This window comes from Lolium rigidum, chromosome 7, assembly GCF_022539505.1.
Source record: "Lolium rigidum isolate FL_2022 chromosome 7, APGP_CSIRO_Lrig_0.1, whole genome shotgun sequence".
NCBI classification, from domain to species: domain Eukaryota; kingdom Viridiplantae; phylum Streptophyta; class Magnoliopsida; order Poales; family Poaceae; genus Lolium; species Lolium rigidum.
Genome location: NC_061514.1, coordinates 262,292,807 through 262,305,868, shown reverse-complemented (window position 1 = coordinate 262,305,868; position 13,062 = coordinate 262,292,807). Strand labels below are relative to the sequence as shown.

Below are 13,062 nucleotides of genomic sequence, written 5' to 3'. Positions count from 1 at the left end.
GTGGCGGCTGGCTTCGGCGAGTGCAGGAAATCCTAGGGATAGTTTTGTATATTTCTATTCTTTAGGGTTTTTCTGTAAAGTTTTCAGGACAACTATTTTCTCGTGGTCTAGACCACTTGATTTTCTATTATTGAAATACGTGATTACTCAATCAAAAAAAAAAACGCCTCCCACCACATGGTTCCAAACCCTCTCATGGATATTGTAATTTGAATATTGCAATAATTTATATTGAAAAGAGGATAGCCAATTTATTGACTAATTCAAATTCATATGTACAATTAGTATAATTCTGATTGTTAATTCCAAAATTTTCTTGGATCTTTTCACGCTTTCTCACAAACAGATTCAAAAATATATGATTACTATTTTTGAAGTTTGTATAAACCATTGCTTCGCTTAGAGTCTACAATTCATATTACTCATATAATACTAATTTTAATTTTACTATATCGAAAAATCTCCGGTTCGTTGAGCATACATAGGTTGAGGATGGAACTCCTATAGCAATCGATGTGGAAAAAGGCAACAGCCGAATACAAAGCAGAAAAAGCGAGTGAGATCTTGACTTTCTATTATCATACAACATAGAAGTATTTAATCTAATCAAAAAGATTCATTGGATTTTATAAAAAAAAAATATTGAAAGCTCTCGTCTCAGTCGCTAGCCTAAGAAAAGGTACGGGGTTGCTTCGGATGACGTATAAGCAACCTAGCCTAATCCTTGTTTCCATAGAAAAAGATGAATTTACTCTAATATCCGTGCAATGACTCAATATTGAGTAATCAAATCATGTGTTTTGTTAGATCACAAGAACGTTATAGTGTAATCGCCCTTCTGGCAAGATTGACACAAGTCCATCATTTGCATCCTTAACCAGAGGATAAAAATATTTATAAGCATGAGAGTCATCATAAAGGGGAAGCCACTGGTTGGCAACCACCTCCTCCCATTGGTATTCATGTCAACCAATAGTGAATTGTTAATCCCCCACCCCAATAAGCTATTCATCAGCAAAACTTAGGATCTGTATGCTAAAAATAGTGCGAAAAGTGGAACACTGATCTAAGTAAAAATAAAAAATAAAAAGGATAGTAGAAAAAAAATGAGGCAAAATTACTCCATAGCCTATACAAGCGGCTCCAAATAGTAATTGGTTTTAAAAAATTGATGCTACTAAATCCGTCATTTTTTTGTACCAACAATTAAGAAACATTCCCCGACTTGCTGCATCAAAAATTAAATCACAAGCTTCTGATAAAAAAATGAGACGTTCTAGTGAGATTTATAATATGTCTTACCTTGCCAAGCACCTAACTTTTTATCCTTTTTCTCAGGTGATCTTTTTCAATCTCTATTTCTATGAATAGAACTATGTGCATGTATTCTTAAAAAGATTCATAGGTAACACTCCCTATAAACAAGTAAAAAAATCTCCTTATACATTTCACAATTACCATTAATTAGCTTGACCAAACCACGCTATTTCACTATCTTACGAAAATAGTTTTTAAATCCGATAAATGCTCAAAATAACACAATAACCTTTTAAAATTTGTAGCACTTTCTTCACTAGCTTCAAAAAAGAAAACAATATATTGTACATAATAAAGTATAGTTAAACCTCCATCATTATACTCAGGTTCTAACCCTCTCAACAAAGCATTGTCCTAGTTTTAATTAATCAAAACTTACAAAACATCCTCCACAATATCGAACATATTGGGTAAAAGGAGACCCCCTTACTCAAACCTTTCTTAATTATGAAATAAGGAGCCAGTAAAAAATAACCATTCCTGTTAGATTACCTCCACTAATTAAATCCTTCATCCACTTAGTATACTTTTTTTGGAAAACTTTCATCCTCAGAACTTCTAACAAAAACTCCCAATTAATAATATCATCGCTTTCTCGTAGTCAACTTTAAACTCTACCTCATCATATTTCTTTTTAACTATTTCATGGAAAGTTTCATGTAGAATAGTCAAACCATAAAAAAATATCTGCCTTTTATAAAGTTGTTTGAACCGGAGCTACCGATTTATCTGGAACTGAACCGTTCTATTATTACTAACTTTATTTACTAACTTAAAAATTAAATTACTCAAAACATATAGTCCGAAAAAGTGTAATTTATGTGCATCACTAACTTTAGGTACAAGGTAGTAGTGCCATAATTAAGTTAGATGTATCTTTCATACCCTAATAAGTTCATTAAACAAAAACAACTAATCATTTTTCAACATAAAAAGGTAAATTTTTTTGATAAAATTCAGCCAGCAACCCATCGGGCCTATTACTTTATTATGCTTCATCTAAGATAAATCTACCTGCTTTATATTGTCTAAGCTAAACTCTTGTTCTAGAAAATTCTTATCCACATCATATAACACACACTCTAAAAGAATATCTAAAGAAATATCACATATTATCATATAGACAAAAATATTTTTTTTAGAAACCGGTAACAAATAACAAAATGTCCTTATCTCCCTAGAATAGAAGCTCATCTTGTTTTATCCTTAGGATTCTATTTTTTTCTCTTTATTCCACTACATTTAGCCATGACATTAGAAGTCATAACATCCCCTTATAACAAATCTTTTGTCTTTAGCTCATTGTATGCATTTCATTTTCTCTTTTTCGTTAATAACATTTAAACGTCTTCCCTTCAAACTAAGAATTTATCCTGAACCAAATCCACCACTTCACTTTCCCTATCAATCTTATATTTTTCTTCTATTAGAAACATTTTTATTTCTTAAACACTATCGTAATTATTATTCCATGCTTTCAAATTTTCTAAACTCATTAGCTCTATTTTGCCAAACATGTAGAAAATTCCTTCCAAAAAAACTAAACCAAACTTTACTCACTAAACTATTTATGTCATCTCTCAAAACCAAAATAACTATAATCTAGATTAACTAGGAACTTTAATAATTTATCGGCCTACATCTATAATCAATGCAACATGATCAAAAATAACTCTTGAAAAACTTCTTAACACAACTAAAGAGAAATCACTGTCCCACATACTCACTAAAATTATGTCTAACATTATGCCAACTCTTGGGTATTAGATCAAGCAAACCTCCTACCAGGTAATTCAAGCTCTTTTAACTCTTTATATTATTTCATAATAGCATTAAATAAGATGGAGCATTTAGATAATCTTCTAAGTTTACTTTCACTATTCTTCGTAATAATATAAAATCCCCTCCAGTAGCACCATGAAAAGAATTAGCTTGTAAGATATGTAGTAATTATACTGAGAAAACTTCTTTATAATTATTATGTGGTGCTCCATAAATAGATACATTATCCCATACTTTTCATGTCAGCTTGTATTAAACTAAAATCTATAAATTCCACAGTCCATCTCTATAATATCATACAATTAATTATTAATACCTATAAGAACCCCTCCTCAAAAACCCTTGCAGGAGAACTACCCCGGTAGGAAGTCATAAGTACCAACAAGAGAATTCAATAAAGAACTCTATAAACTAAATTTCTCGTTTCCTGCAATCCCACGAAACCTAATTTATAGTCCTTAACAGCTTTGAAGAAGAAAACATTTTTTAGGGTCATTAAGACTTCTATGGTTCCAAAACATACCTGACATATAAACTACAAAATCACACGATTACACTTAATCCCTCACGTATATCATAATTAAAATTAACTCTAACTCTAACTGTACCTTTACTAGCATTGCTATAGCCAATACCAGCTAATACCTTACACAGATCATCTAACTCCTCAGCAGAAGAATTAACATCACCGGCATTATTTCCTTTTCCAGAAATAGATTTAGTATCAAAATAGCCATCTCTCAAACCCACAGCCTGCAAACCTGATACATTCATATTTTATTTGCTAAATACAACTCAGGTATGCTCTGATGTATACATACGCATTTCCATGTATAAATACATTTGTATCTAGATAAATTAAGTTGAGTCACTTATATGCGAAGGAGCTTGTGCATTCTCTAATTTCTGGATATAATCACTAGTATTACTAACTTGTACGCTTATCTCTTCCCAAACTTACTCTTAGTAGTTTTCCTTTACTTGCAATACTATGAAACAGAAGAATAATTGCATTTGAACCCACTCCTTCAATCTATAATAAGTGTCGTTGAGTTATAATCTCTTTGTGCTATACTTCTTGTCGTAGATTCAGACGTATTTATGCACAAAATATGTCTAGATACATCTAAATCAACAACGGAAATTATGAAACAGATGAGTAAAATCACCAACAGTTGATATGGATGGCATGGAGTAGAAGATTTAGACACCTTACCATTCACATTTTTCAGATTCTTCTGTTTCACCAAATTCTCTACACAATAAGGCACGCGCGGCGCGGAGTTGGTAACAGCATCGTGAGGCGCGATCCATATACGAATTGAACGCACCGCCTTTTCCCACCCATTCTATTCCGTAGCGCGCCACTAGGCTCCCAGCTCGATCCACGCGACCACGCGCTCTATATAAGCTCGCCGCAGCGATCACCATCAACACCACAACGAAAGCAACAGCCAGCAATTAGTCGGGACAGTACCAAAGCCCGCTAGCTCTACCACTAGCTGTGATCAAAGCTAGCCACTCGGGTCACTCGACGATCGGCATGGCAAAGCTGGCGTCCCTGCTGATCCTCGCGGTCCTCGTGGCCGCGGCGTGCTTCGCCCAGCTGGGCTCGGCGGCGCGCGGCATCCCGGCCGGGAAGCCCGTGGCTGCAGCGGCGGCCGACGCGGTGAAGCGGCCGGAGACGTTCCAGGAGGGGACGGTGCTGATCCCTGGGATCGGGCGGTACGAGCTGGGCACCCACTACAGGCCGGACCTCGGCGGGCTGGACCACAGCATCCCGGCCGCCGCCAACGGGCAGTTCCTCCCCGGCGCCGACGACACCTGGGTGCCCAACCCCGGCTTCGAGGTGCCCAACCCCTTCCGCCCCGGCTCCGAGTCTCCGTGATCACATCAGGCTGGACAACACGTCCACGTTACTCCCATCCATCAGTAGCTAGCCTGCCTGCCATAAATCAATTTCCGCTAGCGTTTGGTTGCTACAATAAAATAGCTGCTACAGCCATGCATGTATACGCATGTTGCATGCATGGATCTGCCACTGCGTGCGCCGCCGAGGGGCGTTTGGTACTGTATTTGATTGAGTGTGTGTGTGTGTGTTTATGGAGTATGGGTGGATGCATATGTAGGAAGCATATCCATCACGTATCTCGCTTGGTTTGTTGTTAGTACTACTTGTTAGTGTAGTAATGTGCTTCAGTTCAGTTAATGAATTATGAATTGCTTTGCTACCGCATTGTCATATATGGTTGGATTGTTGGGTCCTTAATTTCTGCCGAGAGCTCGATCACAAATCATGTCACATACCAGTATACCACACGTGGAGTGCAAGGACAGATAGGGAAGCTCTCGGGAAGTACGAGAAGATAATAAGTGACGCGCCGGAAATGTGGCTCTCGGCAGTGCCGCCGTGGTGTCTACACACTTGTGCACGATTGTGACAGACTGACAGTTCAGCTACGGGATCCGATTATAGTTTGTTTGGTGATAGAGTACTCAATAATGTGAGAGGCCAGACACGATGACACAGAATCAGATACGCTCGTTGCCTAGGTCCAATGTTCAAGAAATCGTGAATCGCTAACTTATCGGTCAGCCTTAAAATGGAGATTAACCGCTTATCGGACGATTAATCGATTTTATCGGTCGACCATGTATCGGCTATTTTTTTTGTAAATTCTAATTTTCAGCACTAAATTTTATATAATGTGCTATGCATAGATAATATTGAAGCATTGAACAAAAGTATTACCTTGATTTCTTGCATTTGAATCAATAAAAATGAAAATTTTGAGCTAATGTATAGTTCTACAAGACAATACAACAAAAATAACGACTGCCAGACCGAATTTCAGCGAAATTTCATTGAAAATCGGCCAAAATATCGGTCATCGGACTGAAAATCGGCCAAAATATCGGTGTAGCGATAAATTAGCCGAGATGCTAAAATCTTATCGGTTACCACCCGATTCACGATAAATCGGCCGATAAATCGGTATCTCGGCCGATTTTTTGAACAGTGCCTAGGTCAAATTAATAAGAGAAGTCGTGAAGATCCTGGCCTGACACATGGCATCGTATGATTGGGCGCGGACTACAGGAGAAGTCGTGAAGACCCTGGCCTGACACATGGTTGAAAAATAGCATTCCATACTCATCACGGGTTGTATGATTTTCTTGTGATGTCTTTTGGCCTCACTTATGCCCCAACAACTTTTCAGAGCAAGATGAATCAAGTCATGGCCCCTTGTTTTAGGACTAGTACAAATGCCCGTACGTTGCTACGGGTCCTCAAATTTTATTTCTCATATATATATATATATATATATATATATATATATATATATATATATATATATATATATATATATATATATATATATATATATATATATAATTCACAACTCACTATGAAAATTCAAAACAAATAGTTACTCCAAAACTTTCATTATCCATGTTTAGAAACATGATATTAGGGTAGTTGTACACTTCTACATAAAGGCATAGCTTTATGAAACGGGATCTCAATTGAGGAACAAGAATTCCTGTACATCTATACGATCATGTACTTTACTGCCGATAGCGCATTCGGGACCTCATGGAACTGTTGTAGCCTAAACATCCCCAACATATGGCTTACGACTATTTCTTACACTTGAAAAGTTAATATTATCCATGTTATTTATATCACATGAGAATGTCAATTCAACATGTTATCACCAAGCCAGTAGCATCTACCACCAACAAGCCTCCTCCTTGCGGCGCCCTATCCGTGTCGTCGACCATGTCATGTTTCTCTTTCGTCAATCCGCCAGCAAAGGCGAGCAAGCAGGTATCACGATGCTTCCACCTCATTGTTCAATCTTCCGTGTTTTCAATCGAGTTGTTGATTTCTCCCTCCGTTACCGTTCTATCGTTGTAGGAAGCCAATAAGGATATCCTCACCGCCAGGCTGAATTTCACATGATTTCTTATCTGCTTCGTTATGATTAATTTTTTTCAAGTCCATGAATGTATTCTTGAGTTAATGGTTGGTTTTAGTTATTGCATTGGTTTGAGGACCCGTGGCATATCCTCTTGAAGCATAGTCTCCCAACTCAAATGTCCCAAAATATTCAAAAAGTCAAGACGTGAATAAGCAGAACAATCATGCCTTTGTTCTTTCCACATATCCCAAATACTTGCAACAAAGAGAAATATCATCAAGTAAAATCTTGCAAATTAATTCTCTGCCGCATTCAATAAATACTTTCGGTAAGTTACAGTATTAATTGCTGCTTACAACGCTCCTTTTGTCAAGTTTAAATTATACTAATAATAGAAAACACAAAGAAATACCCATGTGTTTAACACCTGTTGTTTGTCTAAAACATCATGCCATTGTTTAAAATGAGGTATTTTCAAAACATAAATGCTACTTTTTTCGCAAAAGGGAAAAACATAGTGCTCCTGCTCGACACAATTGAACGAGTAAGTAATGAAAATAGTACTACTATCGGAATTTTGAAAAATAGAAACGAGTGTCGTTGAACATGAATATGGAATCTCTCTACTTCATACTATTAGCAAATACCTATACCCGTATGCAACATAAGTTTTGATAACATAAGGTTTTCCGTAGGCATCAAAAAGGCCCTGGAAATAGTAGTATTTTAGAAACCCATAAGCAAAAAGCCTCCTCTGTATGCAAGTAAAAACAGAATAGCTTTCACAGTTCATCACTTTGATAGTTCAATCTAGCAGAGAACATGAATTACTATTGTTACGATAATACGCTTCTCCTCTTAAAAATTATGATATAACCTTCTATGAGCAAAGAACACTCTGAGCATATGAGGCATGTAGACGGGCAGAGAGAAGATGTGGTGAATCTCAAACCCTTCTCTTCGGCGTCGAATATCATGTTGATTCCTTCGCTGAAACAAACACATGGGCCTTCTCCCTCTGCAGGTGCATCATCATAGCCATGGCCTCGCTGACGGCCTTGGTATGGTGGCGAGGTTGTCCTCTTTCACCTAACCCTTCCACACCTCAATGATGTCCCGTGGTGACTACTTTGTCATGCTCGAATTGAAACACATTAGCATGAACACACATGCAACTGGTTCTTTCGCTATGATCTTTTTGGGTCGCAGGGCAGGACAGATCATGAATCTCCCTCTTCATAGTATTAGAGATTGTCATGTGTACTATCGATGGCGCCACTGTAATAATGTGAAAAGTATTATACCGTGTGATATCTCGTAAAAATCTGACTGTACCTGAAAACTAATAACCAATGAGTAATTATTTATATTAAATGACCACATGATCGGATCCAAGTAACAAAATTTGTCCACTATACATGACAACAATAACAGTATCCGATTTTCTATTCATTATTCCTGTTTAGTCTAGAATAAAATTTGCTTGTTCCAAGAAGCTGAATACTACTACAAGCATGTTGTAGTTGAAACAAATTAAATCCTAGTCAGCACAAGACAACAACAAAATTTTTACAGAAAATCATCACTACGTACCTGAAGCTCATGTAACTTATTCACATCATTCGAGAAAAAACTCCTGCATCCTCTTGAAGCATATCCTCCCGACTCAAATGTCCCAAAATATCCAGAATGTCAAGACCTGAATAAGCAGAACAATCATGCTTTGTTCTTTCCACATATCCCAAATACTTGCAAAGAAGAGAAATATGATCAAAACCTTGCAAATTAATTCTCTGCCACATTCAATAAATTTGATGCATACCACTTCAATTTTATACAATACTAACATCAGTGCTCATAAATCCCAGCTAAATCCTTCTTTTGCGGAGTTCCAACTGAATCTCTTATGCAATATTGTCAAGGTTGCATCTTTGTTCATATTTACACTGTCATCTAGGAATCACCAATAAGATAATACATGAGAGATGATATTCCAGTAGTAACATATATCAACACATTATCAACTTGATTTTTTGCTGCTCCGTTAAAACAACACAACCTGACATATGAGAGAGAACAGTGTAATAAGTTATATTGCCAATAGCACATATTATTTGATTTGCTCTTTGAGACAATTATTATATACTGTAAACCATAGACGATGTAGGTCAACTAATAGGCAATTCCTTTTTGTGGCAACCATTCCAGGTTTGTATGCAGTGTAACGCCATCGGGTTTCAAAATTTCATTATTCAGATTCTGATAGCACCACAAACTATCTTGTATCTGTATTAATAATCACATTAGTGCCTGAACTGTGGTATACTTTGTACATATCATCTCATGAATGAATTTGGACAAATCGAATCAATTTCTGCTTTGAAGGATGTTCACAGGACCACTCACATTTTTGGAATTCATACATCAACTGTAAGTATCATTTACAATTGGATAAGCAAAGTCTGCTATGAATAGTATTTTTATAATTTGTTTTTTAGGGACAGAGATTTGGTGCTCCTGGGCACCAGTGCTCCTGCTATTTTAGAAAAAATAAAAATCACATTTATGTGTTTCAAAAAAATTAGAAAATAAATCATGGTGTAGCCAATGAATTATCCCATAAACGTGTAAAATTTCAATTTCAAATACAAAAAATTCTGGGCTACACAAAAATAACAAATGTGTGTATGTGGGTATGCATATTTCAAATCTCCAAATTTCAACATATTTTGTCTTTTTTATGTAGTCTACAATATAAAGAATTTCATATTGAATTTTTACACACTTGTAGGTTACATCATTTATTATCTATAGATTTATTTTCAGATTTTTTTGAAACAAATATGTATGCCTTTCGAAAAAAAATTAAACAGCAGGAGCACTGGTGCCCATGAGCCAAAAACACTTTTCGGTTTTTTAGTTGTTGTACTTTGAAGACTGACAAAGATATCATTTCATAACCAGGATGCAACATTTGCTCCGGAAGCTATTAAGTAGCATCCCTCTTTGAATAGAGCATACCTGAATCAGCCGCACCACCCAACCTTTCTCTGGAACACAGATCAGATGAATCGCACTGTAGGTTGTTCAAACTATAAATCATGATAGTGTTAAGATGCAAGTTGTTCAAAGCGTAAAAAAAGCTATCCAGTCCCAGCTCGTGTTTTTATAATCCCAGTGTAAAAAATTCAGTGCAATAATAATCCAGGTATTAACCTGAACCAGATCCATTTGAATTGTAGTGCAAAGAATCTCCTCTCCAGGTTTATAATTTGATAATTACTCAGTTACTATTTCTATTTCATATAGATCATAACATCAAGATAAAATGGTTTGGCTTTTATGCATGATAGATCTATATTCTTCAATTGTATAAGGAGGGTTTCACCGTTGAACTGAACATCTTGCAGCGTCTTCCTAGAAATGTTTGGCGCAATGTTGGCCAACCAGACTGTCTCGTTTATTACCTGTAAAACACGAGGCAGAAATCAGTAGCAATGAATTTCTTCTACAAACCGTAAAGACAAAAAAACAACATAGACACATAGTGCTCATTCATCAGAATACATCAGATGGCCACACATAAATTGGGGGGAAGGAGATGAAAGTGCAACACAAACCAGAGGCGGTAGGCGGACTTTGATATTCTGGCACGATATGACCTATCTCTGTAGTATGTAGAAACTTATTCATATGCTCCTTGTTGATTTGGAAGCGAACCAAGCTTTGCATGCTTGCAGGGAGAATTAGCAAACGGCATGCCTATAAAAGTGTCAATAATTGCTTATTTATCTTCAGATGACCAAGGATTGATATGAAACAAATTTGGGGAAAATTATTTTTTATACGCTGATTTGTTAGAATTAGCCACATAAAATTGGCAACCAACTATACAGCGGTATGAATGGAGTATGTTATAGTGTACCTTCTACATTGTCAGCATCGCCCAATACAATAATGACATACTTATGGAAAGGAATAAGCTCCAAAATATCAGAGAAAGTGCACATGACCCAATTCGTAGGTGCCTTTTGCTTGGCTGCGTGCCTCTCCGCCCCATTCTCATATGTACCTTCCCTGCTTCACACACACAATTACAGATATAACCAATCAATTTCTCCTCTAGAGCACTAAATCAGTCTGAAACATAAAACATACAGTGAAAAGTTCAGGAAAATGAAAAAAAAAATCTGCACGTGATGAGAAATTAAGGACCAGGCTACTATTAGCATACTGCTAGCAATAATAGATGAATTTGTACCTTGATCCTCATGAGCCGCAGCGGAGCCTGCTGACTGGGCATGATGCACTCCGGCCCAGTAGCCTTCGCGACTTTTTCTGAACCGAAGACGGGGTTGGAACCATCCCATGACGTTGGAATGGAACCATTATGTTCCGTCACCCTGCTTCTGTAACCGAACACATCTTAAAGTATGGGTAATTCACGTAGCTTTTTCGAACATATGTGTAGATGAATTGCTACAGTCAATCAAAGTATAATCCATCTTCTTCTGGAACTTGTCCTGAGATACGACCACCGATAGGTTGACGAGAAGCATCTAATATGAACCGGAAGAAAAGCTTGACCAAGTCATCAACAGCAACCGGAAACTTGCTACGGAGCTTAAAAGTAAATTCTGGTAATCGAGATAAGCTTAGGAAAGAAACTCACACATGTCAGTTTACAGAAAAATGTTGGTACTTAAAAATATCCACTTTGCCGTCAAAGTGTTAGATGCTGGACAAGCTGCACGGATTATTCTCTAGATTAAAGCAGTCTAGCCTGGGCGAACAAGATTACAGGATATAGCACACCAGTTAGGCCCGAATCATCGTGGTCAGTGTTGCCCTGCACACGCGGGGAGAGGGGAAACTGTTGGGTGTGGCAGAGGAGCACCAGCCGGCGGGGCACGCTCGAGGTCGCCTCTGACCAGGAGGCGCGCGGATGGTATGCCTCCCTGACCTCTAGCTCCGTCTCCACGAAGAAACCCCTTCCCTGAGCAGCCGAGCTTCTCCCTGGCCGAGGCTGTAGCTCCATCTAAATCCCTATCCCCCTGGCCACTCGTCTCTCCAGCCCCGTTATCCAATTCCATTGGTGAGCCATCCACCAGCGACGAGATCTTGACCTCAACCCTTACCGAATACGAGCGGGGAACGGCCTGCCGGCGTTCGGCACAGGAGGCCCGGCTGTATCGCCACAGGAGGGGACTCTCCTGACCACGGCACGGCGGCACGACTGGTCTAAGAGGAGTAGGACAATGAGGGACGAATCTGGGACGAGCTCGCCGGCGAACAGGGACATGCTGGGGCGGAGCGCGCCGGCGAGCAGGGACGTGCTGGGGTGAGCTCGCCGGTGAACAGGAACGTGATGGGGCAGAGCGCGCCGGCAAGCAGGGACCACGGCTGAGTAGGGCCGCGACACGGGCGAGCGCGCCGGTCAGCCGGTGAACGGGGCCGGCCCCAGCGCGGATTGTAGCTCCGGATCTGTGGGAGACAGGAGAGGGTAGGTCGGCTCCGGCGACCGGAGACAGAGGCCGGAGTTGGGAGGGACCACGAGGGGATCTGGAGGAGTGGATGCGTTCGTGCGGGTCTAGCTTCTGCACCCACAAGGAAAGATGGATCGCCTGGGTCTGGTTATTTTGAGCGACACGCGAGAATTGCGTGAGCAGTTTCGACCTTCCCCATTTACAATTTTGATGCGCGGTTTCGACGGAGTTGATGAAGGGGAGCGGAAGCGGCCCAGGTGCGGAAGAAGGACGACGAAACTCTTTGTCGTAGTGGTGCTTATGTGCAGAATAAGGAACACATTTCTCCTTTTTAAGTAGTGTAGAAAAGTGTATTGGTCTTTATCGATGATATTTTGGTGTACAACCCCGATATGACAGCTCATCTGCAACAGCTGATGGAAGTGTTGCAATTGTTATTGCATCATCAGTTCTACATCAAACAAAGCAAATGTGTGTTTGCTCTCACCAAATTGGAATATTTGGGACATGTAATTGGTCTGGATGGTGCATCTACGGATATGAGAAAAAGT

The 13,062-nt window shown here is 38.9% G+C and overlaps 1 protein-coding gene and 1 long non-coding RNA gene across 10 annotated transcripts; one reads left to right on the top strand and one right to left on the bottom strand.

Moving 5' to 3' along the window:
* The first annotated feature begins 4,642 nt into the window (after positions 1-4,642).
* LOC124669956 (putative cell wall protein) lies at positions 4,643-5,257 on the top strand. Its single transcript, XM_047206488.1, has one exon. It carries the CDS (start codon positions 4,643-4,645, stop codon positions 4,985-4,987), a length of 345 nt encoding a protein of 114 aa, XP_047062444.1. The 3' UTR covers positions 4,988-5,257.
* Positions 5,258-7,710: 2,453 nt separating this feature from the next.
* Positions 7,711-12,359, bottom strand: LOC124678331. 9 transcript variants are annotated; one of them, XR_006994423.1, is made up of 8 exons: positions 11,287-12,359; positions 10,951-11,102; positions 10,646-10,787; positions 10,414-10,492; positions 10,047-10,101; positions 8,848-9,084; positions 8,619-8,724; positions 7,711-8,360 (listed from the first exon to the last, which is right to left on the bottom strand). It is a non-coding gene; the product is annotated as an uncharacterized LOC124678331 (long non-coding RNA). The 9 variants fall into 9 exon arrangements; XR_006994425.1 differs by having other exon boundaries at positions 10,414-10,787; positions 10,951-11,105; XR_006994430.1 differs by having other exon boundaries at positions 8,803-9,084; positions 10,414-10,787.
* Positions 12,360-13,062: the final 703 nt, after the last annotated feature.